We start from the raw sequence: 27,588 nt of genomic DNA on the forward strand, positions 1-27,588 counted from the left end.
CCATATCCCATCATTTTCATGCCATTTTTTTAAAAAAAATCCCACAAACCAAGGCAGCGCTTTTTGGTCTCTGCCATATCTGACAAAAGCACAGCAGGTAGGGAAGTCCCAGCAAGGTTTTTCCATTTTTAACAACAGCCTACCCCCACACCTGCAAAAGGAAATTAGCTCCTTTTTTCTGACCACATCAAAACCACCCACATATTAAAACCCCGCTGTGCAATTGGGTGAGCCATGCAGTGAGCCAGAGCGCCTGTCTGAACTTCATCGGCTTCTGTACGGCAGGACCTGGGTACAACAAGTTGCTTCCCTGCTCTGTGCCTCAGTTTCCCCATCTGTGAACTGGGGATAACAACCTCTGGGGCGAGGGAGGCTGTGGGGATTAGTTAGTAGTCATACAGCACTATGGCAGTATTCACACCCAGCTATCTCCCTTTCTGGTGGTCTGGGTTAGCATCCTGCAAATCCACGGACCATTTTTGCGGATCGGGGAATCAGGTGCAGATTCAAATTTTGCATCGGCGCAGGGCTGTAGTTGGGATGCTTGACAGTGCTGCCAGAAGTGGCCGGCAGGGGACACTGTTTAGCAATGAGAGACATTCCCACAAGCCTCCCTCTCAAACATCCCTCATTGCAAGGGACGCCACCCATTTCAGTCCCAAGGCCCCTCCATTCGGCACAAATCGGGCCCCCTCTCACTTCTACTGCTGAAAATGGTCATCAGAAATAAAGTCTGGCTGAATAAAGGCTACAGCAGGCATCATTTACGCCAAGGGAAGAATGCTCCAGCATCGTAAGCTTCCTGCATGAATGTGTGTCTCCCGCTCTTTGTAGGGCTCCATAACACTGTCCCACCTTTGGACCAGGCAGGTCAGGAGGGATGCCCACACATGGGCTGAGCATGCTGCCTGTACCACACTCCCAGTCCCTGCCAGCTGGGGGGGCCAGAAGATTGGCCATGTAAACTTGGATCATGGAATCACAGCAGTTAGAGTGGAGAAGACGTATTGAGCATCCAATTAGTCCCCCGGCCAAGGCAGGGCTGTGCCCCTAGACCACATTTGAGGCAGTTCAGACCAAAAAGCCCAAAGCAACCGTGCTCCCCTTCTCCCTGGGAAGGTGACTCCTGCCCAGTACAGCTTGGTAGCAGGGAGCTTTTTGCTGACACAGCCAGATGCTTCCTTTGCTTAGTTTCATCCCATTGCTCTGACACCCCGTCGCCCTGTGTGACCCAATGAAATCCTCCCCCTTAGAGCTTAGCTTAAGTGGCAGCTTTTTCTCCTCTGAGCCATGCAAAGTGTATTTAGCTCTTTTAACCTTTACCCCTGAAGTCAGTCCCTCCAGCCCCCAACCATCTCTGCTGCACTTCTCTGAACTCCCTCCCATCCGTCAGCCTTTCTCCGAACGGGACACCCAGAGCTAAACGCAGCACGCCAGGCGTGGTCAGGCCAGAACCAAGCATCCTGCTCCCGTACGCGTAGCCACACGGTGACATGCCGCATGCTCACCTGTTAAAGGGAAGGAGTGGGTCCAATGCTGCAGCCTGAATCCGCCAGCTGCAGGCCGAATCGACGCCACCATACCTCACTCTCAACTCAGGGATCAGATTTTCAGGGTGGGCAGAAGCAGAAGAGCTACCAGCCAAGCGTGCCAGCAGCCAATTGCCAGGCACTCCACGGCAGAGGGGATCAAGCTGAGCAGCAGCACCCTGCCTTGAGCTCAGCTGCCAGACCAGTGCTGGAAAGGCCCTGCCTTGCGAGGGCAGAGTTTACAGCTTGACACCAGCACCTTAGAGAGGGACCATTATCACCTTGCCGCTGCAAGCCAGGATCCTTTGGCATCTGCAGCCTAAAACTGCCTTGCCCCAGTCATGTTGCAAACCTGGGTCTTATTTGGTCTAGCAGCTCAAACGTTTCTTTCAGCTCTTCCTGCCTCTCCGTCCCACTCCTCGGCTGCTTTGCAGAGTGGTTTCCCTCTAGATGTATTAGCGACATTAGAATCGCAGGCAGAAAAGTACAATCTCTCTGACCACTTGGGCTTGTTTACTGCCCTCATCTCCCCCCCCCACCCCATTTACCATCATCTGCAGATTTCACTAAAGGGTCATTCCCCCTTCCACATCACTGATGAGGATGCTCAGAGGAACAAGACCTAACCGCAGAATCTCCTGCAGGGCCTTAGGTTTAAGTGAACCGATAATGATCCTGTTCCACAAACACGTACGGAGCCCTGATCCGTGACTGGGGCTCCTAGACACGACTGCAAGACATAAGAAAAAAACCTGCCAAGTATTCTCAGGTAGGTTTCAACGCATTTATTAAATTCTTACAAAACAGAATACAAAATTCTGGCATCAACAGTTGTTACAAAGGAAAACTTCGATTGAGCTGTATCAGTTCACCTGGTACATACAATAAAGTGCTTGTTTTTTTATTTTTGTTTTTATTTCTTGTTTTTACTTTAGTTTTATTTTTAAACCAGCCCCTGGCGCGAGGCATCCATTGTACAAACCAACAGTGCGTTAAGGTGATTTTATGTCAAACCCAGCTTTGGCAGTCTTCATCAATTGTAAAGTGGAGAAAGGGCTTTCTCCTGTATTGATAAAAAAAAAGTCTGATTCACAGTAAAAGTTTCTAACCAGTTCTAAATTGAGTTAACTGACTGAAGGAGGACCAAGAGGGAAATAAGCAAAAAAATATATATTTTAATTTCCTGCTGAAACTCGCAAGAAACTTTTTGAAAAGAAAAAAAAAGTCTCCAAGACAGATGCTTTACGAGGAAAAAAAGGCTTTTAAAAAAATAAAGGAGGAAAACATGGGTTTAAAATAAAAAAAAAGGACTTTGGCAAGACAGGGTTAAAACTGGGCACAGAACCATGTAAGTGCTAGAGAGAAAGATTCTGGGCAAGCATTGTCTTTGGAAACAAAACCAAGGGAAAGTAACCAGTAAGGAGGTGGGATGCGGGCCCAACCCTGGGCACTAGCATTAGCGTCTCTTCTGTCTTGTTAACACCTACAGACCAAGGACCAAATTTTTCAAAAGACCTGAGCATCCATCTCCCACTTAGACACCCTCAATGGAGCCCTCTGCTCCCACTGAATAATGGCAGCTACTCGGGGCCAAATACTATGAAGTCTGATCATGGAGGTGCCTAAATGAAGCTGAACTCTGAGCCCAAGTGTGCAAGGCATTTCACAATTCCCTCCAAACACACACTGCTCTGTGCACTTCCTCAGAGCAAGTGTGCTTCTTAAAGGCAACCTAAAAAGGAAAGAGTAACTGGGCTGCCTATTTGATTCTTAAATGGCATGGAAGTGTTTCTTCCAAAGTTTCCCCTTCATTAGCAATCCAGGGTCTTGTCTACAGCTTTTCCTGTAAGACTTCGGCTGATGGGAGGACTGCTAGCATTGCGACAGATAGATGCACCATGCCAACGAAACAAAGTGAACTGTATTCGGATGGACTTTTAAAACACCAAGTTAAACCGGTGTGGATTTAAAACAAACTGCCGGGCAAGCCGTCAGAAAAGCTCTCCTGATAATCAACGGAGTGAGGCTGTCCCCTCTTTAAAGGGGGGAATTTTCAGAGGCACAGACAGGAGATAAGAGCCTAATGGCCCTAAAAGTGCCATCTGTGACTTTGAACCTCTCCCCCAAGAGAAGAAAAAGCTCACAAGACATGTGAGCAGGCAGATCAGCAGCAAGTGTAAATTACTAGATCTGACCCCAACTGAGGATCTGTTCAGAGATCTTCAGCTAGTCCTCCAGCAAAAACCAGGCAACCCCAGGCCTGCCTCCCTGATTTTTCTGAGGTCTGACAGAAGACCCCAGACCTTCTTTACTCAAAGCAGCAAAGAAAGGTCAACCCAGTTCACTTGCCTTTGTAAGCCACCTTTCAGGGGAGGAAAAAAGGTTTCATGGGTGGGAGGCGGGGATGTTTGCCAACAAAATCATGGAAAACCAGAACATCCCCCCCTTGCAATTCCCTTCCCATGTTTGTTTGTTTTTTAAAAGGCTGCAGCCGGCAGCATTACAATAGCTTTCACAATACCAGCTCGAGGCATCGCATACTGTACATCATTCAAGTATTTCTTAATATAAGACAACAAGGAATTATCTACAACTGATAAAAACAAAATAAGCTATAAAAAAGTAACAATGTACAATCAAGATAATGGATTTTTTTTTAAAGGAGGTCTCTAGGAGTATTGCAGCCTGTTTTTCGAGGTACAGTACCCCCCTTGCTTCCAATACAGTGCTCCCCCGTATTCTCCTTGCTACCCTGGAGTTCTGCGGTCAAGGGAAGCAAGTGCTGATCACTGTAAGCAAGATGATGTGTGGATTTTGGAAATCAAGGTGTTTTACTTACAGATGGAACTGAAATTGTTTCTGCAAAACAGGGTAGGGAACAGTTACAGTTTACATTCCCGTCCCTTCCCAAAGCTTCATCGAGATCCAAACACCCAGTGATCAGCTAACCCCTGATGCTATTCACAATTGCCTCCCTGAAATCAACTAAACATATATTGCATAGTGTTGCTGTCAGCAGTCTTCGGGGGGGGGGGGGGTGTGAAAAAACCCAGAACGTCCGCAGTCTGAGAAAGCATCCAAAATTCAGAGGAGGCAGGTTGGATTCCCAACTCAAAGGTTCCAAAACCTCCCAGCTGTGCCTACGTGAGAAGTTTGAGGTGGCTTTTAAAATATAAAGCTTGATGCATCCAGTTAGACGAGCAAGGGAGGCCAGTAACTCGTCCAGTTAGAGAGCGAGGGAGGCCAGTAATTTGCAGGGGGCACATTTCCCTCAGTCTGGACAGACTCAGACAAACACGTCGGCCTTGTTTAAGAGAGGAGCTTCCGGGGAGGCAGAATGAAGCCTCTGAGTTCACTCACTGTCAGTTTCGCACCAGCACAGCTAGGCTCAGCTCAGTGGTGCTACCCTTCATCTGCACCACTGGCAAGGGCAGGCAAATCCGACCCGATATTCCGCAGGGAGATACGGGGTTTTGATTTGCAGAACAGCTGGGCGTACGCAAGCCCCAGCGTGCCCCCATCTAAGACTCAGCGCTTCTGAAAGATCAGGCCCAGAGCCCTCATTTTTCGAGAGGAAATCAAGCAAAGGGAAGGCGCTACACGCCAGGTTGGATCAGGAAACTAGGGAAGAGACTTCAGAACAAATGGAAGCACGAGATACACCTTGGGCAAGGAGAATTGCTGCCACCCACCTAGGACCCCAGCCCCACTGACAGACTCGTCCTGATTGGTCAGCCTCCAGTTGGGAAGGCTTGTGTCACAATTAAACTCCGGGAAAAAAAAAAATCACTTCTATGGAACCTCCGGAAGGCGCATTCGAACCGCACATGCTCCCCTCCAATTCAGACCTCCCCGAGAGGCCCTGCTGACTAAATCTGCTCCCCTGCAAGCATCTCAACCCAAAAACCCAACTTCCACGAGACCACGCCTCCCTCAAAGACTATTAAAGCTCTTCCTCCTCTAGTCCACCTCTGCTTCAGCATGAAGACCCAGAAACCCGCCTCCGGTCTACCCCGCTGTGGGAGCTCTCTGCCCGTCCAACGCCAGAGACTGGATTTCCTAAGGGAAAGCAGCCCACAGGCAACAGTCATGGGCAAGCCCTGGACGGATTTCTATGCCCACCTGAAAGGAAGGCTGATCACACCTTGAAAAAGCATCTCCTCCCTCTTGAGGGGGAACCTTGGGAAAATATCTGCATTTAAAAAATAAATGAAATACACCATGGAACCCCTTAAGCGACACAGATCCCACGGAAACAATACTCCTTTTCACTTGCTTCTGCCTCCCGGCGACAGAGCTGCTCGGATCCTCTCCCTGAATGCTCAGTTCGTTGCCCTAGGACAGAAAGCTCACTGAAAGCAAGAACAAATTTTTCCTTTTTAAAAAGCACCAGATTATTTCCAAGGCAGGGGATTCGCCAGCCACAGTCTGTAAGGACAGGAGCTTGGCGTTGATCCTGCCCTTTACTGGGAACCCAGCTGCTCGTGTGATCTCACAAAACTGGCAGCTGGTAACTGGGGCAGAGACCCCCTCCACACACACACACGCACACACTCATTCCTCAGAAGAGGCTTGGGTCCTGCTCCATGGCAAAGCCCCTACAGACTTTCATAGGACAGGACCAGCCCTATAACACGTTCAGAGTTACTTCCTAACTCTGCGAACATTTCAAAAACCTGGGAACACTGGTGGAGATTCCACCAGTCCCCACCTCCGCTCCCCCATATCCAAGCTGTACCTGGCACATCATCTAACCCTAGGAAGCACCATGCCAGTACAGCTCAGTTCCCAGTCCGAGTCCGAAGGACAGAACCTAGGGGAACGAAGGAAGACACTTCTCAACGCCCTATTCAAGCAGGGTTCGCTTTAGCAAAGCACAACTAGGCGGTTTAAAGAAAAACAAAACCAAAAACCCTCAAGTGGTTTAAATAGCTTATCTTAGAGCAGGGAGCTGAGTTTCAATCCAAACCAGGGAGATCAACTGCCCTCATGAGCACAGCTCGCCCCTCTCTTCTAGCGAGAAATCCATCTGCCAGCACCACGTTCTTTCTCCAGATGAGCTGCAGAACGCCCCCCCACTTCCACAGACTTCAGCGGGAGCAGAGGGCACTAAGCTTCCAGGACCAGGGGCACCTGCGGTGACAATGACACCCCCTTCCAATGCCACGGAACCCCCCCATGCCCCAACGCCAAGCCCTGGCATTCGATGAAGATCCAGTTCCCAAACGGAGCTTCAACCAAACTCTCCCTCAACACTACAGCATCCCACTGCATTCTGGAGTCCCTACGGCAAGGGAAGCGTTGGGAGGGATGGTGGCTCAGGACTATCCCTCTCCACCCTCACCCCTTTTTTTCTGAGAGGTGCGATGCCTGGACACGTTAGCTTTTCAACACCTTAGCTTAGATCAGCCAATTCCAGCTCCGGAATGATTAATTTTTTTTCTTCACTTTTTTTTTGTTTTTTTGTTTTGTTTTTTTGTTTTTTTTTAAAAAAAAAAGCTCCCCACGGTTGACTCATCTCAGCCCCAATTCAAAGAAAACCCTGCAGCTCGGTAGGAAAATAAATGTTAAAATGCTACGTTTTGTTGTTAAAAATACAACCGAGGGTCTTTTTCGTCGTCGTCGTTTTTTCACAGTATGAAATGAGCTGAAGTTGTAAAAGTGTTGCTTATACAAATAGTCCTTTGGTGTAGGGGAAAAAAAAAGAAAAAGAAAGAAGAAGAGTCAAGGAAGAGTTCATACGTTGTCTGTTAAATGTCCTTAAATGTGCCCTGGGTGAAGCAACCTCACACTTGATTTAATACCTTTAAAAAAAAAAAAAAAAGGGGGGGGGGGGGAGAAGGGGGTTTAAACAGAAACAAAAGAAAGCAACTTGCAAGATCAGTGAAACCTTGGAAACCAGCCAATAGGACAGAGTCCTGATCTTGTTGCTAGCTAACAACGGCATTAAAAAAAAAAAAAAGAAAAGAAAGAAGGACGACGCCCGGATACAGCACACACGTATGTACAGGGAGTGGTGGGGGGGGCCACAGCGGGCAGGCGATCACGCGTGATCGCCCACCAGGACTAACGGAGCGCCGAGGTGCTGGCTCGCAGCCCCCGCCTTCGTCATGCTGCTCTTCTGCCTCCGTTGGGCCAGCCTGGATTCCGAAGGGGGCGACAGCTGCATGGAGCGTGAGGTAGCTTTGATGATGATTGGTCGCGTCTCCTCCTCCTCCTCCTCGTCTTCGTCACGCTGCATCAGCTGACGGTTGACAGCGATGGCTTCAGCGGCGAAGGAGGTGAGTTCTTTGGCACTGCTGTTCCTGGAGGGGAGACAGGCCAAGGTCAGTGAGCAGGGGCTGGACAGGTAGCATGAGACCCCGCCCCCGGACAGCAGCTACTGGAAGGAGGTCTCCCATTCCCCTCGTCACTCCTTGAACCAAGGCAGAGTATTCACGAGTGGGGAACACGAGCTTAATCAGTGTTCATGGTGCACGGGCAGCCACAGCATTGACCCAGCGCCCCCACCGACATCCTGACCCAGCATGCACCGGGCCCAGCGTTTGATCCCCAGGGAACTCATTCCAGGTCTGTCTCCTCAACTGGCCTGAAGTTCTGAGTAGGTACCTGAACAGGATGGCTGAAAGACACCCCAATGTCTTGTTCTCCTGCAGCTGGTTAGGACTTGGGACCACAGGCGCCAACTTCTCATGGCGCCGGTGGGTGCTCGCACCCTGCCCCCCTCCCCCAAAGTTCCCCCCCAACTCCGCTCCCTCCCTGCCCCTATTGGACCCCTCCCCTGAGCATGCTGCATTCCCCCTCCCTCCCAGTGCTTGCTGTGCGGAACAGCTGTTTAGCAGTGCCAAGCGCTGGGAGGGGGGAAAAGCGGGCACGCGGCACGCTCACGGAGGAGGCGGAGGTAAGCTGTGGCAGGGAACTGCCGATGGCCACAGAGCACCCTCCAATTTTTCCCCGTGGGTGCTCCAGCTTCAAGTTCTGGGTCTAGGTGACCCACCTCACCAGGCCAGCAGGGGCTACAAGTGCCAGGGAGGTGACGGGGCAACGGGGCACGCCTTCCAGGAGAGCGGGTGGGTCACCTGGTCCACACCAAGGCCCCTGTAGCCTCCCTCGGCTGACAGGGCGTGAGCGTCAGCACTCCTGGGAGCGGGGCAGAGGACTTTTAGCACCCTGGGGTGCAGGCGTCATACCAATGCACTCTGGCTTTGGATTGTCAGGTCTGCAAGATCTGCCAGCAGATGAGCTCATCATGTTACTATGGAGAGGGCTGCACTAACTACCGCAGAAGCTGCTGAGACACCGTCTCCCTCTGCAGCAGCCCCACCCCCCGCGCGTACACAGCCAGGGTGCAGGAGAAAGGACTCGCTCACCTCTGTAAGATGATGGGGGTTGGAAGAGTGTTGTCTGGAGCACACTGGAATAGAACAGAAGCAAGATTTAGAGTCAGGTGGCAAAGCTCATCGCTCCGGAGCGGATATGGGACCTACAGTCAACATCCGTGAACCCGCCTCCCAGTGGAAGCGGTGGGTGTCCTAGTGGAAGAAGGCCCCAGTGGGTAGGGCGAGCTTGGCTTGTGGGAAGTCTGGGTGCAATTCCTGCTCTGCCAAAGACTTCCTAGGTGACCTTGGACATGTCACTAGGAGCCTGAATACCGCTGTGGCCTTAGTGGCTTGGTGCCTCAGTTTCCCATCTGTACAATGGGGATAACAGCACTGCCCTACCTCCCAGAAGAAATACATTAAAGATTATGAGGGACTCAGATACACCAGCAATGGGGCCAGATAAGTACCCAAGACCAACAAATCCTGCATCGATGGCTCTAAGACTCCAGGTTTTCTTTAGGGACAGACAGTTGAGTGGTTAGAGCACAGGACTAGAAATCAGGAGACCCAAGCTTTAGTGTGGTTCTGAAAAGGACCTGCAGCAAATCATTTCTCCTTTCCCTGTGCCTCACTTTGCCCTGCTGTGAAATGGGAATAAAACATCCGTCTCTCAGGGCGCAGCGGAGGGACAGAATCATGAAGCTCAGCTGTTTGTCAACCCCAGGTGGGAGACTCAAAAGAAGTACTAAGAAGGATCATAATGCTGGTTTAAGGCAACTTCTCTCTGGAAGTGTGAGGCTCCAGATAAGTTATTTTTTAATGCCATTTTCTCTTCTCTCAGGTCACTCAGTCTGGGCCCGACCCATGGATCTTATGCGTGGCCATAGCTTCCTAGCCGTGTTACACAGCTGTGCCAAGAACCCACGCAATCAGGTCCAGAATCGTATGAAGTTAGAAGAATGTCTTCCAAGATCTGCAGCTCAGCAGCCAACAATCAAACCTCCTCAGAGCAGTACTCACCCCCTGCACCCAAGGATGTTCGAGGACCTGGGCCGCGCTGAGCCGATTCTTGGCATCTCTAACCAGCAGCTTGGAAATTAGATCTTTGGCTCCAAAAGAAATGTGGGCCCAGTCCTTATCAGGAAATTCATACTTCCCTTCCTGGATACTCTCAAAGAGCATGTTCTGGAAGAGAAGAGGCACCCGAGCAAAGTTTATTTTTAGAGAAGTGAAAGTGATCCTCTGCACAATCTGATTAGACCTAGGAGGCAGCTCCTCCCAAGGCGAGTGGGAGGCTTGAAGCTAAGCAGAGAATCTCCAACCTTCACAGCCCTACCAGCTGCATTCTCTGTATGCAGGGAAAGCTGATGTCAGATGTCCAGCAAAGCCACTCTATGTGGCCAGCAAAAATTAGTTGCCAGAGAGAGGCGTCTTTAACCATTGCACCGGAAGCCACACGGGGCGACTTCAACGTGGCTGTTTCAGACAGGGGTTTAGCATGCTGAAGGAGATGGGCTGTGCAGTGTGGGAGGCTGGGCCAGACAGGATAATGGACCTACTACTGCTCCTAGCTAAGAGAAAATCTCCTTTAACACAAGGGCCAGGCTGCCAGGCAGAGGGGCTGGCTCACCTGGCAGGCATGGCACGCCTCGCCGCGGTCCCAGCCGCAGTCAGTGCCACAGTGCCCCACGAAGGGCGGATAGCCGCTCAGCATGATGTACAGGATGACCCCCAGACTCCACAGGTCGCAACGCTTGTCGTAGATGGAAGCCTCCTCGTTGAAGGCCTCCACCACCTCGGGGGCCATGTACTCAGCAGAGCCGCACTGCAGAAAGGGAGAGCAGGGCAGGGTTACTCAGACGGCAATCGGGCCTCCAGAATCCAGCACTGATCTGACGAGATGCCGCGGAGGGGAAGGGAAGACTAGGCGTGACAGAGGCCCCCAGATGCTACAGGTCATCACAAATGCTCAGTCCGCTGCTATCATGAGACACAGGTAAACCAAGACACCAGATCCAACCCTCACCCTGAAGGTTTGACTCCAAATATTATGATCCATGACCGGCCCGGGCCCAAACATGGAGGCAGGACCCCTACAAAGCAGGCCGTGAGAGAGCGCAGAGCCTGGGTCTGATGGGCATCACCAAGTCGTTCATGCCCCATCACAGAACCACTATGGTGCAATCGGCAGCGTCTGTAGGTACGAACCAGTAACCAGGAGGTTAGCCTGTTGATGGTGCAGCAACTCCCCTTGCTACAACTGGCACCACTGATCACAGGGTTTGGACAAGTTGCCTGAGCGCCAAATTCACCCAAATAGAAACACAGACTAAAAACCTAGATTGGAGCTGGCAATGAAGCGAGGCCCAAGTGGGCAGCGTTGCTCCAGCCAGAAGGGACCTGGGAAAGACAAAGGAACAGCCGTGCCAGAGGCAAGGAGCAGAAGCAACAAACTGAGCCACGCCACCCTGTCCTCAGATGAGATAACTCAGCTAAGAGATTTGCTCGTCGCAGAGACAGAAGGCCAAGGAAGGGCAGGCAGCACCAGCTCCCGGGGTCTGCAAACGTCTCTGCCATGCAATGGGATTCTACTCCAGTTATAGCAGCCGGAGACAAATGGAAAGTCACAGCTGGTACATTTACCCTGCTCCCAGGACTTGACATCTTTCCCTGAACCTCCAATCTCACTCTTTTTAAGGGTGAGTCTCAAGCTCCGATGCTTACAAAGAAAACCTCCAAAGAGGTGACGGGGTGGTAGCGGATGCAGCCACCGCACTGGGAACTGCAGTGTGCCCCTGTCCACCCAAGCTCCACCAGCAGGGAGTGCTGGAACTGCACTATTGCACGAGTGCATTGGAAACAACGTCTGCACCTCGCCTCAGGAGGGCAGGGCTTATTTTGTGGGCCGAGTTTAGAAAACCACTACACCCCTCTGCTCCCCAGGTCAGCCCCTGCCGCCCCGCTGTCCATATTCAGAGAGGGAGGAGGTAGAGGACATGAGAAGTTCTTTAAATAACTGACTGGGGTTTCCAGGATTTTCTGACCGGGGCTCTTGAGATCAGGCTCCCAGACATAGCTTGGCTTGAACTGCTGGGTTAATTATGCACAACAGTCCCTCTGGGAAATTGTTCCCAAGCATTGCTCTGGCAGGAGCAGATGACCACAAGCTATAAACAGACCCATTTTTCTTGGAAGGGCTGCACACAACCACCTTACGAGCATCCCCCGAGGTCCTAACATGCCACTGAAGAGCAGTGAAGAACTAGATACGACTCTGGGACCACCAGGTGGGCCACAGGGAACGAAGCACACGGTAAAGACACCCAGATGTCCCCACAGGAGAGGCCGTGCAGAGACGGATCAGTTACATCCCTGGCTGTATTCTGTCTAATCAGCAGTGTCTAATCATTGGAGAAAAGCAATCTTCTATAAGTCCCCCATCCTGTATCTAAATATCTAGCTTAATAATAAATACCTAGCGCTCATGTAGCACTTTTCGTGACCAGATTGCAAAGTGCTTTAACAAAAGAGGTTAGCATCATTATCCCCATTTTACTAATGGGGAAACTGAGGCACAGAGAAGTGACATGCCCAAGGAGCAGGCCAGTGACAGCACCAGGAACAGAACCCAAGATTCCTGAATCCCAGTCTAGAGCTCAGCCCACTGGACCAACTCAGTGGCTCAACCTCAAGACGATCCTGCCTCCTCCACTCAAATCCGTTTAAGTTTGTTACAGTCTGGATGAAGTCACAGGATGGACCCAGAATGCTATGTCCCAACTCTACCCTTGATGGGCGCTAGCTTGATAGCACATGACCTTCTAATACACTGGTCCCCAAACTTTTTTGGTCGTGTCTCCCTCCCTAATCTGGTCCCTAGGAGCCACGGCCAGGGCCAGGAGCAGGGCTGGGTGGTGCTCCCTCCCCCCCCGGGAATGTTTCTCCATGCCCCCCTAGCAGGGCGTACCCCACAGTTTGGGGACCACTGTTTTAACAGAAGTTACAGCTCATCTCGTCCGACCACACCCAGCCCTTCCCTTCCACTCTGCAGGTTTCCCTCTGAACTCAGCATATTCATTTTATACAGGCTTCTTCCCTCTTTATTACAGTGAAGGGTCCCGGGGGAGAGGGAAGCTTCTGCCCCCACATGCTTCCTGGAAATGGGAGCAGCAGGAATGGAACTGAATGTCTGGTGCCCCTTACGCAAGAATCAGACTTTAAGGATAGGAAAAGATCCCTCCCTATTGAATTCTCCACTCTCTCCCAGAAGCTGGTATTGAACCTGCGCTTCCAGAAAAGGCAGCAAACCTGGTGCAGTGCCTTGGGCCACGCAGCCACCTTGATCCACCCTCCAGGAAACCAGAGGTAATCAGAGAAATGCACCGTACTGGGGGAGAGGGCTGCTGTTTGGAAACCACCCACCATCTCCTGTACCAAAGGAGGGGGAAATCCTTCTCCACCTGTTACATCAACAGCCCCCCAGATGTGAACAGCAGCCAAAAACCAGCTGAGTCACCCTCTCATCCCCCGCCCCCAGCTGATCCCCGTGGGAGAGAGTAATGGACATCAGAATTCAAGGACTGGAAGGCCCTGCATTCAGTGAGCTAGTGAAGGGAAGGGCAGGAGTTAAACAGCTGATGTAACCAGAGCCACAGATGTCTCCACAGTCCTGTCCCTTCCCCCTCCCGCCCTTAGGCAGTCTGGGGCTTTCCAGCCCCAGCCCACGTGATGGATCAGCCCACACAGGCCTGGTGGGGGAGGGAAACAACCCCACAGCAATCAGATAATTGCTTATAATGAGAGCCGAGCACAGGAACAGCTGATGCCACAGAAAAGAAAAACCTTCTGCAAGATGAGAACCCCAGGCAGGGTTGGTGCCCGCACGAGGGGCCCCGAGCAGCTTTTCTCCTCCCCCCACAACAGCATAGGAAACAGAAAGCAGAACTTTGTCCCCCAGAAACCCCAGCCAGAGTTGTAAGCGGCACCGGAGGGGCAAGGTGCAAAGCAGAGTGGCCCCCAGAGATAAACACACGGGGGCAGATAGGCAGAGAGAGTTCCCCCGGGAGGGCAGGCGTGTTTGGCATGTCTCACCAGATTCCCACCCCCACCCAGCGTTCCCAGGCCAGCTGGGAGCAGCGCTCTTCAGCTCAGGAGAAGTTCCCGATGCCACCGTTGCATCAGCTGCGGCGCTGCCCTTCTGAAGCACACGTGAACCCAAGCCGACCTCGATGCCAGTAAACAAGGGCGTGGGGCTCTGCCTCTGCCCGACCCCATGTGCCAGGCAGTCCTTGCCTCCCAGAACCAGGCAGCGTATCCCGGGTGAGCGACAGCCCTGCTCCCCCAGGGGTTCTGGCGGCTGCAGGATGGGTTAGTGGGACCCTTTCTGCAGGACTCTGCTGGCTGCAGATCGGGGTCAGTTCGGAGCTGGAATTCTCTGGCCCAGCTCACGCTAGATGATCATAATAGTCCCTCCTGGCCTTAATCCAGGCAGCAGGGAGAAAAGCAAGTTTATGTGCCAAAGCCCCTACTTCCATGAAAAGCAGGGCAGGGAGTCATCACCCCCCAGCCTTGAAAGTAGAAGGAGGTGCTGAAATCTAAAGCACTGGGCCCAACTACCTCCCACGCCCCCACCCCAGTGCAACCAACGCTGCAAGTCAGAGACATCCCCCCCCCCCCCCCCCCCGCCTCTCCCCCGCCATCCCGTTCCCAGCCACATCTCGCCTGACCCACTTCTGTAAGCTTCCGCCAGGGAACGGCAGATCCCGCCCCGCCCAAGCCGCTCTGGCTCCTTCCCCGCAGCCAATGGGGCCGGCTGTTGCTAAGGCTAGATTTTAACTTCTCTGCACTGGCTTGGCGGTGCGCCACCCCCCTCCCCCCCCGTCTGAAAGCAAGCCGGGCATGCTAAAAAACGCATTATGTAACCCTTTCTCAAATTCGCTCCCCTCTCCGAGGGGGATGAATAATGCATGAGCCTCTCAAGGACAGGCTCGGGAGAGCAGCGCCTGGCAGCCGATCGCCCCATCCCCATAGGGGGCGGAAACCAGTGTATGCAACAACCCCCCTCCGCCCCACAACCCTGCCCAGTGCTTTACTCTCTCCAATCATCCACCCACAGCCTCTAGTTTCCTAATGCTCCCCACTTTCCACAGGGTCTGTTTCCCAGCCCCCTTCAAAGGCCCTTTGCCTAGAGAGACCCAGTGTCAGGCTTGCCTACTTCAGGAATCCCCCAGTGCCCAGGGACGGCTGTTCTATGTCCCTCAGCCACGGCCTTCCCAGCATGCCTGGCTGTGCCTACACTTCTCAGGCTCCCCGCCGAATTACAACCCCCAGTTTCTATTCTGGAAACCAGTTACAGGAATGCCCCTGGGCCGATGCCAGCCGCGGTACAGGGTAGTTAAGGGGGCCAGAGTTGCAAAGGGAGCCTTGTTGAAAAGTCCAACAGCGACTAAAAACAATAGATTATGGACACTGGTGCCAGAGCAGAGGTAACTGCAGAAGTCCAGCTGGTACTCCAAGGGGAGCAGAGCGCCAAGCGGGCTGCATCCGTTGATAGAAGTCTAGCCCTAGTGGCCAGGACTCCTGCCACAAATGCACAATGCTGGTCATCTTCCCAGACGTCTATAAGCAGCCTTAGTCTCCCACAAGCCAGCTGGTGGCTAGCCAGTCTATGGTTCAAGACCTCTCTCTCTCCATGACAGTCCCATCCTCCCCGCAAAAGCCAACTAGGCCACTCCCTCACACATTAGTGAGGGGGCAGAAATACTTACGGGTGTGAGCAGCTCAGGGGTGGAGATAGGAGAACAATCGCCATTTAATTTGATGCCACTTCCCAGGTCAAAGTCACAGATCTTCACAGGGGAAACCTAGGACAGGACAGAAGAGGCAAAGAAGTCGATCGCTAAATTGAACTGCGACGCGCCTGTGAAGTTCACCATGCAAGGCCAGAGGTGACCTGGAGATCCCCCACACACTAGACGTGTCCATGGCCCACATGCATCACCCCAGCATCTCCCCCCGGGAGTCACTTCTTAGCAAATTGAAATCTGGCCTTTGCCCTCCACCGGAGGTTATCAACAGCAAAACTCTGCCCAGTCAGCCAGCCATGCTCCCTCCCCAGCTCTGAGATGGCTTCCTTCTCTGGGGGGTAGGCCCCTTCTGAGAACCTGCATGCAAAGGGTTAACATCACAGCCTTGCTGCCCACTGAACTCTCTGCCTCCCCCACCTCGTGCTACCTCCTTCCCACCAGTGCCCTCCCCACACAAGCAGGGCCCAGGCTCCCCAGGAGCCCAGACCCACGTCCCAGCAAGAGGCTAGCCCACCCGCTGGAGAGGAGCTCCCCTCCTCCAAGCCACCCCAGCTCCTGCCAAGCCAGGGAATGAAAGAGTGGCATGTCTCTGGACGTGCTGCTAGCCAGGCAGCCTGCCACTCACCTGGTCGGGACTCTCACAGAGAATATTTTCTGGTTTTAAATCCCTGTGCGCTATACCTGTTAAAAAACAAGAAACCCCAGAGTCAACAGGGGCTGCTGCTTTCCTGGGACAGTTCAGAGCCTGGCTCTTGTGCAGCCCAGGGCTTGCACGGTCGGGGAACACTAGGGGGGCTGGTTCCCCGCATCGGCAAGCCCCAGCCACCCTGCTACGGGATGCTCTGGGAAGCGCAACGGCGAGAGAAGTGCTTGGGCCCGAGACACCCTGCAAGCTCTGGCAGGCCAGTGCAGCCCGTCACCGCGTCTGCCTGGGGAAGGGAGCACCCAGGAACCTGGGGAACGGGCTACGCAGAGCCCCCATCCACTCCCTTCGCACCACCACACAGTCCTCCCGGAGAGTCTCTAGTGGCCGAGGGGTGGAGCTGGGCATGAACTCTCAGGCCTTAGGATCATGGGCTCTCCCAGTGCAAGGAGGAATAACCTCCTCCAGCCCACGCCCTCCCCCCAGAGCCCAGCAAGTGCCCGCCCTTTGCTCCTCACCTTTGTTGTGCAGGAAGTTAAGGGCACTGGCAATGTCTTGCACCACCACACTGGCCTCCAGTTCATTGAAGTGACGCCTCCTGTGGATGTGGGTCAGGATGGAGCCTAGGGCACAGGAGAGGGAGAGGGCAGCTGTTAGCAAGGCCTCATCCCCGCGTTTCTTCCTCAGCATCCCACCCCCTGGCTCCGAAGCGCCTCCCCACCAAAGCGTTCGGGAAGCAGGGACCAGGGATTTTGCAGGCCAGGAGCCAGCCGTGAGAGTCTGGAGGGAATTGCGCGCTGCTGAATGGTGATGGGCTATGACGGGACCCATCCTTGCCAAGCTGCGAGCTTCCCAGCTGGCGGAAGGGATCTCCATCAGGCCTCAGGGGGGAGAGGGGAGCCTAAATCAGTGGTTCTCAACTAGGGGACCGCGAACAGGTTTCAGGGGGGCCACCAAGCAGGGCCAGCGTTAGACATGCTGGGGCCTAGGGCAGAAAGCTGAAGCTTCACAGGGCTCCCAGCCCTGCCATCTGGGGCTGAAGCCAAAGCCCAAGCAACTTTGTGGGGCCCCCTGTGCCGTGGAGCCCTGGGCAACTGCCCTGCTTGCTCCCCCTAATCCTGGCCCTGGCTTTTATATGCAGAAAAAACAATTGTGAAACTGGTGGGCTGCAGAGTTTTTCTAGCATATTGGGGGGGGGGGGCGCACCTCAGAAAGGAAACGGTTGAGAGGTCCTGGCCTAGAAAACACAGCCCCCGCCCCGCCAGCCAGAGGTGAACGGTGCCACGAAGAGGGAGGAGGAGGCAGTGCTCCTGCAGGGATATTTACCTCCTCGCATCTTCTCAAACACCAGGTAGAATCGATCTTCCTCTTCGAAGAACTCGATCAGCTCCAGGACGTTCCTGTAAGGAGAGCGGCGGGGGGGATATCAGCTCAGCTCTGCCCTCTTGTCCCACAAGGCTCCCCCTCCAGCCAGCCACAGGGCCTTCCCAGAGCTGGCTCCTCCACGCCACGAGCGTGCATGGGCGTGCAGACGCAGGACAGGCGCCAAGGAGAACTGGGTTTCAGTTATTGGAACCAGAAGGCCCTGGGCCCACAGCTGGTTTCCCAGCATTCCAGGGGATGTTTTCTCAGTGTCCCGCTCAAAGACTTAGCTATACCACAGCCCTAATTGTCAGCAGATGCTTCCCTTGGCCAACACGCTGCTATCGAGAAAGAGCATCGCTCAGCTTTTTATCCAGGGAGCTGGTCTTACTATTCTGCGCAGTGAGACTAAACTCTCCACAAATGCAACAAACCCCCTCTTCCCAAACCCTGCACGCGGCCTACAAGAGGGAAGAGCCCTTCGGAGTCATCTCCAGCATTCAGCAGGTTACTGGTGGGTCAACGCAGCTAAAAAGAGATCTATACTCATTGCTATAGAACAGGTGTTAATGTAGGCCAGAGATGCTCACATGGCCCGCCAAGGTTAAGGTGGGAGCAAGCACATCTTCCCACCTTTACCCTGGACTGCAAAGAGAAGGGGGGTGGCAAGTCTTGGCCGTAAGCTAAAGCAATGCCCACCCACCCAGCAACAGAGATCCCAAGAACCAGTATGCCTGTGGCCTAGCAGGGAGCTCCCCCATACCTGTGTCCTTGGCACTGGTAGAGCATCTCCACCTCCCTGAATACCCGGCTCCGGATGTGTCCAAGGCTCTTCTCAATGATCTGAAACAGAAGTAGGGAGAGGAGTTTGGAGACTGACCGTGGCCCCACAGGCTGCTTGAGGAGGGGGGGCCTTGGACCCCCCAAAGTCCCAGGGCACAGGGAGGGGATCCAGTAGGAACGATGCCAGAGCTCAGATCCCAAACTGGATTGCTACAGCGTCCTAGCTACATAAGCCAAAACACACCCCTAGAGCAGTTAACAAGCCAAACAGCACCCTGTCCACAGATCCCAGAGACCAAGCCAGGCAGGGTGGCTCCATTCAGAGATCCCTGAAGGGGTTAACCAGCTGCAGAGAAGGCTGCTTTCCTTCCCCCACCCCTCAGGGAGGTGACAGCATTAGCCATGCCAGCTTCTCCTCCACACCCTTCCCTCCGCAGGGGAGGAGCTGCTCTCATTCCAGGGGGACAGCCAAACAACGGGTCACGTGTCTAATGCGCCAAGCAAAACAGAGGCCCCTACACACTTCAAAGGGCAGCCCTGGGGTTTGGCTGCAGAGATAAGGGCCCCTTCTCCCTCCTCCCCAGGCTCTGTGGAGAGAGAGCTTGTACAAAGACAGCCATAAATATACAAGATAAGCCGGGCCACAGGCTGGGGTCGGCCACAGCAGAGTAAATCTGGAGTAAGCACTGATTGCAGTGGAGTCACTCTGGATTTACACCAGTAGAGCAGAGGTCAGAGTACAGCCTCCTGCAAAGGCGGCTCAGGGCAGGGAGTTCTAAGAAGCGCCCAAGACAGCGTAGGGGGCAGAGTGCAGGGCTGGCAATCAGGACTCCTAGGTTCTGAGCCTCCCTCTGCCACCAGTTTGCTACATGACATCAGGCAGTCACTTCCCTCTCAGTGCCTCAGTTTCCCCATGGGGGACATGGGGAATTCTACTTCCCGGACCCCCAGCACAGAGCCTGAGGCTCAGGTGTTTGTAAAGTGCTTTGAGAGCCTCACCCTGATGAATATGGTACAGGGCAGTTCCATGCCAGGCTGCTAGCTTTGGCGCATGGAACGGCCTCAGACTGCCCAGAAGGGCTTCTCCCCTTTGCTCTATTGTAGCAAAAAACGTCGGTGTCTGAAATGGAGGGTCAGATTTCTGGTCCGATACACACGGCCCTTGTTGCTCTGCTGAGGCACCAGGCGTGCCAAGCTGCTGGAGAAGGGCGGCATTGTTCCCCTCCCGTGGGCCGCTTGCCCAACGGTCCCCTGCACAAGCAAAGACGCTCCCCAGAGACTGCAGCTCAAACAGCCAACAGCTGCTCTCCTCCAAACCCAACACGCTTCCCTTTTTCAGAAGGGCATGACCCTGCGCGCAGCCCCCCACTCTCGCAGCCCTCCCCTCCACACAGGCATCCAGCCACAGCCTATCGCTTCCGTGCAGATGCCAGCACACCGCAATGGCAATGCCTGATGCCAAGGAGCCAATCGCTGTTCAGTACAAAGGGGCACCGGCTGGCCCCACTCCGCTTGCTGAGGCTTCAGCTGCACAGACCGAACAGGCTGGGTGTGGGCAAGCTTTGCACGCTGCCATACAGCGGCGCTCTTTCCCGGGAGTCCTGCAAAGAACTCGGCACGATGGCTCCCAGCCCGGAGGAGCCCGCATTGCTGCGGTAATCTGAGCCCCGACAGAACTGCACTTCGACAGGTTTCGTCTGGAGTTCCAACAGCCCGGCAGGCGATCACACAGGCAGCAGGGAGGCGGCTCGCCAGGACCTGTTCTGCTTCCCGCCCGCTTGCTGGGAGGCGTCAAGACGCCCAACACACAAATGAGTCTAACCGTCCCACTAGCATAATCCTTCCCACTCATCTGTCCTCCCCAGGTGCTCTGGGAATACTAATTTACCCTCCCAGACTCCCCTGCCTGGTAGGGATCAAGCCCACATTACAGAAGTGAAGAAACCTGCCTTAGGTCTGTCTGTCGCACAGCCAAGAGCAGAAGCCAGGTCTCGTGACCCCCAACCCCGCACCTTAATTATAAGGCCGCCTTCCCCCACACCGGGGCCGACAAGCTGAGCGATGTCAAAAGGCAGCGAGCCCATCTCTGTCTGCGGGGGGATCTAGTCTTACACAGGCTTCTTGTTTAAGTTGGACCACATCTAGGATCTTCAGCTGCATCTGTTCAGGACCAGGGTGGCCACTGAGCCCTGGGTTTTTACTCAGGGCTGCGTAAAGATCCAACTGCACTGCCCTCCCACACACAGGATGGCCTTGGGCACCGCACACAAGGGACGAACCCTCAGCAATTCACAGGGACTGGACCAGGAGGATCTCCTACACTAAGTGAGCCAGTCTTCTCAAGAGCTTCCTTTCCCCGGCTATCTTCGGACGACCCCTTTTAATTGAGCTTAGCCGCAGCTACTCTGATTTGCTCAGTAAAGCGGTTACTACAGAGCCGTCTCCCCTCCCCTCGGCACACAGTGCTGCCACCCGCTCTGCAAGTTCCAGCACCAACGCTGGTCCATCCAGGCCATTTGATGGGCACCCGGCTGGCTCAGATCCTCCCGTCTCTTGGAAGGCTAACGGCTGAAGCCCATCAAAACAGGCCAAGCAGAGCCAGCCCCATAGCGTTAGGCACCACCAACACCAACTGTCTGTCTCCTCCTCTCACCAACAGCCCTAGGCAAGTTTGGGGTGGATGGACAGTTTAGAGACTTAGCTACCTCCCTCTGCCCTCTCCTCCTGCTTCTAGGCTGAGGGGTGGGGTAAGTCTCCCAGCCTCATTATTATGTGTATCACAGTAGCGCCGACAGATCCCTCCAGAGATCAGAGCGCAAATGTGCTAAGCACTCAAGAGCATGCCATCTAAAGGGACAGGACAAATTAAGGGTGGGAGTGGAAAGCAAAGTCAAAGGAGGGAAGTGACTGCCGGAGCCGGGAACAGAACCCCGCTCTCCCCAGTGCCAGCCCGGTGCCCTACCCACTCGACCACGTGGCCTCTCAGAGCCCATACCTTCACGGCGTACTCCTTGTTGGTGATGAGGTTGATGCAGGACTGGACTCTAGCATGGGCGCCTTCCCCGAGCACCTCCTCCTGCAGCTGGTAGACATCTGTGGGGAGCAGAATGGACCTCGCTTCAGTACAGTTTTGGTTTTTTGGTTTCTGGGGGTGGGGAGGTTTGCAGAAGTTAGCTCCTGCCCCAGCGCTCGGGGCAGAGTCCCAGATGTGCAGCTGCAAGGCCAGACGGGGCACAGAGTTCTTGCCACACATCCCAGCTGCCGCTACAGAGCCTGGCTTGTGATCAAATGACATCGTGCTCTGCTCCTCTCTGCTCCATGGGTGAGTCCGCACGACTGGATCAGCTCTGATCTGGGGCAAGTGGGAAGCTCATTAAACCAAGTGCCCGCTTGAGCAGGAGGTTTCCAGGATTTTGAGGGCAAACGGCTCCCCCCTGAACTGCCAGCAGGACCACCCTGACCCGCGAATTCCTATACCTCTCACCTTCAAACCTCCCAGAGAAGCTGTCCGTAGCTCTGCATCGTTTCTTCTTCTTGTTCCTTTTCTTGGTATCAGGGATATCGATGGGCTGACTTGAAGGCATGTCTGTCCCAAAACAAAGCCATGCAGAAAGCATTAACACCACACCAGCATCCATACAGCGCAGCCCTCATCTCCCGTATACACCCTCTGGATTCAGGTACTGACTAGCCACACAGGACCCAATATAGCACGCTTGGTTTACTCTTTGTATGGTCAGATATGACCCTAGCTTCCAGGTGCCCTCACCGCAAGGCGGACAAGACAATGATATGAGAGAACAGTTCAGGGATTGGAGCAGAGAAGTTTGGGGAGAGGATCCCTGGAGGTCGTGAGATTTACTGGGAAGGAAAGTGGGATCCTAGCAAACAGCAGGAGATGAGGCTTAAGCTTGGGACAGATTTTGGAAGGTGTGTCAATCTTCCAGACATGCGTCTGAGCCAGCAAGCAGCCCCATTGGCTTCAGGGAGGCTACACACATCACGTGCTTAAAATCATACACGTGCTTAAGTACTGCCCTGCATCAGAGCTGCTGGGGACGGTATTTCTGGCATCTGGCCAGGCATCTGAAGGCTGTTTGCAAGAGGGAGGAGGGGAGAAGGAACCAACATTCAACAGTCTTCATCCCTCCCCCACCCGTGTATTAAAGTCAAGCGCAGTCTGCAGAGCTCACCGGGGCGGGCCGGGCACTCAAAGTTGAAGACAGAATCCAGGTGACTTGACTGGGAGAATTCCAGGTCGAATGGGTTCTGGCCCTGGAGGTTCAGAATGGAAGAGAACAGGGTGAGTCACACACGAACATGCTGGTAGCTGCCGAGGGTCTCCATGCCACTTATCCTAGGTCTCGACATCCTGCTCTGCTCCCCTGGAATATCTTCATCCCAGCCCGTCAGCCAGCTAACATGAGTCCCGTGGAGACTGTTATGGCTCCACCAGCCTGGCTTGGGTCCCCCAGCAAGGGAATCCCACCAACACACCTCGCTGCGTACTCGGGAGTTGCAGTCACGCCAAGTCCCCTTCACCTCCACCATGGCCCAGCTCATTTTTCTACCCTTACACGCAGGCCTAGAGAAAATCGCCTTGGAGTCTGAGGTCGGCTGGTAACAGCCTTCCCAGAGGCAGTGGCTAGCTTGCGGGAGGGACAATTTAATACCCAACACCAACTAATCAGAGCTGCAACATGCACAGGGTCCCCGACAACTGAGGTGGGTAAGTTACACTGGTTTCTGGAACAGAGAATGGGCCCTTCAAGGAGAGCATCCCCGCATAGCTGGCAGTCTCTGCTCATTAAGATAAACCCAAGCAGAAAGCTGGCTCCCTGTCCCTCCCTTCCTGGCTTAAGCGCAGAAGCCCAGGCAGGATGGAAGTGCCCGGTCACTGGTTCCTGCGGTGGAGTGACTCAGGATCGTTGTAAGCAGTAGAAGTAGCTGTCTGGCACACCCAGCAGGTCACTTGTTTGAGGTGAGGCTCTGGAGTCACGGTTAGGCTGGTTGATCCAGAGCTTGGCAATACGGAAAGGGGGTGGGGGCTGTTTGGACCGAACCAGAGAGAAGAAATCCACAGTTCTCCCCGAGCTGTGGTAAGAACAAAGCCAGCTGCTCCCACGTTGGATTGGCAGAGGCAGCTAACAGCACAGCCAGCTCCATTGTCGTCAGCCAGGATCTCAATGCGCTTTACGTTCAGCCTCAACACCCCCGGGGGGGGCAGTCTTCTACCCACTTTACAGCGGGGCAAACTGAGGCACGGTTTCCATTGCCCACTCGCCCCAGGGTCAGACAGCAAGTGAGCGGCAGAGTTAGGACCAAGTCCCAGGAGTCCTGCCTCCCAATCGCAGGGCCTGCCCAGCCCTCCACCCGCCCAGCATTTCACAAACCCCAGACAGAGTGGCTGTTTTACGAAGCGACAGCCTCGATGCCAGTAAAAGGGCGCAAAAATAGAGCATGACTGGTATGCCACATGACCCTGACCTGCCATCAGCTCCCAGATGAGCAGGGGCTGGCTGCTTGGGTGTCAACTTAAACCATGCTACTGCGAGCCCAAATGATAGGGTGGCAGTTCAGGCCAGCCTTCTCCCTCAGCACATTCCCCTGGGGCCTGCTCATTCACGGTTCACACCTCCTCAGAGGGAGGGACCCATTAGTCACCGGACTGGCGCAGGGAAGCTGGAGCCGCAGCAGCCGTTGCAGCTGGTGCTGGAGAGCTCGGTCCAGCCATCCCAGCCAGGGCCACAAGGATAGGCCATCACCAAGCACTTCCCCGGGGATGGTTCCCCCCCCCCGCCCCGCCAGTCTCTTGCACAGGGCCGGAGAGGGGAACAAACATGGCACGGGATGGTGCCAGGTGGCAGCTGTATTGGGGTCATTCAGAGCGGAGGGAGGTTTGAATGAAGCACAGGATTGGGTGCTGGAGAGGCGTCCAACGCTTTGCTGCTGCTCTTAATGAAACCTGCAGTAATGAGCTCTGGGTGGGACGAAGGCGATGTCTACACAGCAAACAAACTCCTGCGAGGGGGAAGGGTCCCGGAGCCGGCACTGGCGTCTGCATGCTATTTCACAGCCCCGCAGCCTGAGGAAGCTGACACAGGCCAGCGGTGAGGGTTTAATTCCTGTGTAGAGACATGAGTACAGCCACTCAACCCCAGAGTGGCAGGATGGGGACAAATTGGCCCAGACTAGTTGAATGCTTGAGCTGGCAAGTCATGGGCAAGAGCAGAGAGGGACAGGGGCCTGGGTCACTGTACTAGCATTGTGCTTTCAGAGACCTGGAAGCCACTCTCATTTTAGGTCCCAAAGCAACAAAAATTGGTCCAGATGCAACCAGGAGGTGGGGACAGGTTCTGTTCTATTCTACTCCCAGCTCTACCAGTTGCCTGCCAGGTGACCTTGAGCCAGTCACTTCACCTCTCTGTGCCTCAACTTCCCCATCTGTAAAATGGGGATAATGATACTGCCCTCCTTTGAGAAGTGCGTGGCGATTACCAATGAAAAGCGCTGTACATGAGCCTGGCGTCAGTTTTTGTCCCCCATCACTGAGCCGATACATACTTTGGCACGACTGGCAGAGCAGAGCGTTCAGGGGTGGGGTTAGAGGTCACCAGTGAAAGGCACTGCCAGGGTTAGAGAAGGAACATGCACAGTGCTGGCAACCAGCTGAGCTACCAGCCTTGGGTCTTTATCTGGGAGATTCAAGCAGGCCCAAAACAGCCAGGCAGGCTGCTGCCTTGAATTAGGGGATGGCCTATATAGGACGCCTGGGGACCAATTTCCCTTCTTTATCTCTGACTCATGGGGGGCACAGTGAGGGAAAATCACATCACCACTCTGTGCCTCAGTTTCCCTAATTGTAACATGGAGAGAACACGAAGATCCCTGCATGGAAAGCACTAAGAAAGTATTATAAGCTAAAGGTCCAGGACGCTTCTCTCCCATCCCCCCAAAGAGAGCTCGTTAACCAAAGTATAAGCCTTCCCCCTGTTATGAAATGTGTTTGGGTGGAGGTGGAATTCTCTCTGAATTAAAAACAAACCACACACGCCCCACTGCCATGCCTGCGAGGAAGCGAGCCAGGAGGAAGGCTGTGTCAGACGAACGGCTGCCCCTGCAGCCAATCAGCAGGGCTTGGCACCAGCTTCCCTAACGGCTAGAAACAGCTAGAAAGCGCGTGTTTACTTTCTCCCTGGTGGAAGGCCAGCCCAATTGCCTTCAGCAGCACGGCCCAAGAGGGGACGATTCAGAACCCCTAGAATCTGGGACACTTTGCAGGCAAGAATCTGCAGGCGATTGCGTGTCTTTTCGACTGTCAGAAGGACTCCTGGGTTTGTCAAAGTAAGAATCAACGTTTCGCAGGCACAGCACCTCCAAAGGAGCCCATTTTTACTGTGCCCCTTATAACCCAAGGTCACCCAGAGCCAGCTGCTTTCTAATCATTCGGAGAGACGCTGTAGCAAAGGCAAGCTAAACACCAGAAGTGCAGGGTCTCCGGAATTTCCCTCTGTTCTAGAGACCATCTAAGCATTTCTCTTTCGCCTCCTTCTGCAAGGCTCCTTTTTTCCCTCTGCCCCCCCCACCACTATTTTCTTTCTCCACTTAGAAGTTTTGTGACCAACCCACTAACTCCGCATCATCCCCCAGCAACAGGTTTATTATGGAATGAGGGGGTTGCGTAACAGCACCCCCACCATGAGACCAAACAGAAGTTACATCACCCTGCAACGGGCACTGCTCCAGGAGCCAGTTATGCCGGGGGCGGGGGGGGCGGGCGATGACGGAGGGAGAACAGGAGAGGACAAAAAACCCCAACAAATCACCCAATGCCCCGAGTGCTCAGCACCCTCAACAGCATGACTCGAGAGGTCGCTCAGCATCTGGCAGGATGGGGCCTTAAATCCGAAAGAAGGAGAGGGTCGAACAAACGAGACCATTCATGGAGTCTCAACTCCCTGTGCCAGCTGCCATATCCTGAATCCACAACATGCTGACACATACAAGAGAACTGGGCTGTTAAATGCAGCCCTTCTGGCTGGTTCAGAGCAATGGACTAATTCTGTTTTAATCCGCACTATTTAGAGAGATGTAGCCCCAAGATAAAAGCCAAAAAAACCCTTACACCAAGATTAGGTGACGGCTGGAGTAAGTTATTGATTTTGGAGAAAATTCTCTGGCCTGCGTTCTACAAGAGGTCAGCCTACATGATCATGATGGCCCCTTCTGGCCAGGGAATCTATGACACATAAGCCGCACAATAGAGAGAGGGACCTCCAGAAATAGGGAGTCGTGCACAGACAAGACATTTACCATGGGGGGAAAAAAAATCCCACTAAACCCCGAATCCTCTTTATGGGCCCTGATCCGAGAGAGAACTGAAGACACAGCAAGAAAAAGGACGCTCCTAGCTGGGTGCTGGAGGAGTCAGGGATTGGGGGCCTTACACCAGGAAGAGGAGGTGGTGCAGCAGCTGGGCACCGCCAAGCTTTGGGGAAAGTGCCTGTTTCACAGCCGGCTGCCTCCTGCCTGCCAGGCCTGGGACCTGGCACAGTACAGTGTGCAGCCATGGAACAACTTCCATGAGGCTGCAGGAAACAGACGCTCCAGGGACATTCATGGTGGATTTCAGGCAGCTGGGTGGCAGGATCCCAAGAGCAGCAGACAAGGCTATTTTGACATCCCCTTGGGTCTCCCACCAGCGCCAAAGACGTTTCTTCCATGTAAACGCACTGGAGCCTGTGTTCAGCGACCCTATGCAAAAGATACTGAAAACCAGCAATATTTGGTCCATCCTACTAACTCTTCCGAGGTAGAGGCCTGCACAACACCGAGACCTACATCAGCTCCCACCAGAGCACCTTGCCACGCTGCCGGTAGAACCAACGCTCTTATTGCCCTAACCGTAGCCGTGCCATTGACAACAACAACTTATGGTTCAAAACCCCCAGCTCACCGAGAGGGAGAGAATCCTAATCCACAGTACTGCTCTGGTCATTTTAAGAGCAAGAGTCTTTGTAACATTGGAAAATTTATTCCCCATGCACCATTTTTAAAACCCTCAATCCATCATTGAGAGTCAGACCCAGGGCAAACATGGACCTAATAGAGGCATCTGGTGAAATCACTCTGAGATAGCGCGT

General features: G+C 53.9%; 1 protein-coding gene across 1 annotated transcript; it reads right to left on the reverse strand.

Moving 5' to 3' along the window:
- Positions 1–2,299: 2,299 nt before the first annotated feature.
- MKNK2 (MAPK interacting serine/threonine kinase 2) lies at positions 2,300–23,746 on the reverse strand. The gene is made up of 12 exons (XM_073324518.2): positions 22,639–23,746; positions 21,930–22,031; positions 21,441–21,538; positions 18,426–18,505; positions 17,627–17,700; positions 16,819–16,923; positions 16,283–16,338; positions 15,619–15,714; positions 10,482–10,676; positions 9,872–10,036; positions 8,900–8,943; positions 2,300–7,834 (listed from the first exon to the last, which is right to left on the reverse strand). The coding sequence occupies exons 2-12, from the start codon at positions 22,027–22,029 to the stop codon at positions 7,573–7,575; spliced, it is 1,275 nt and encodes a 424-aa protein (XP_073180619.2). The 5' UTR covers positions 22,030–22,031; positions 22,639–23,746; the 3' UTR covers positions 2,300–7,572.
- Positions 23,747–27,588: the final 3,842 nt, after the last annotated feature.

Source organism: Lepidochelys kempii, chromosome 25 (assembly GCF_965140285.1).
Source record: "Lepidochelys kempii isolate rLepKem1 chromosome 25, rLepKem1.hap1, whole genome shotgun sequence".
In the NCBI taxonomy this organism is placed as follows: Eukaryota; Metazoa; Chordata; order Testudines; family Cheloniidae; genus Lepidochelys; species Lepidochelys kempii.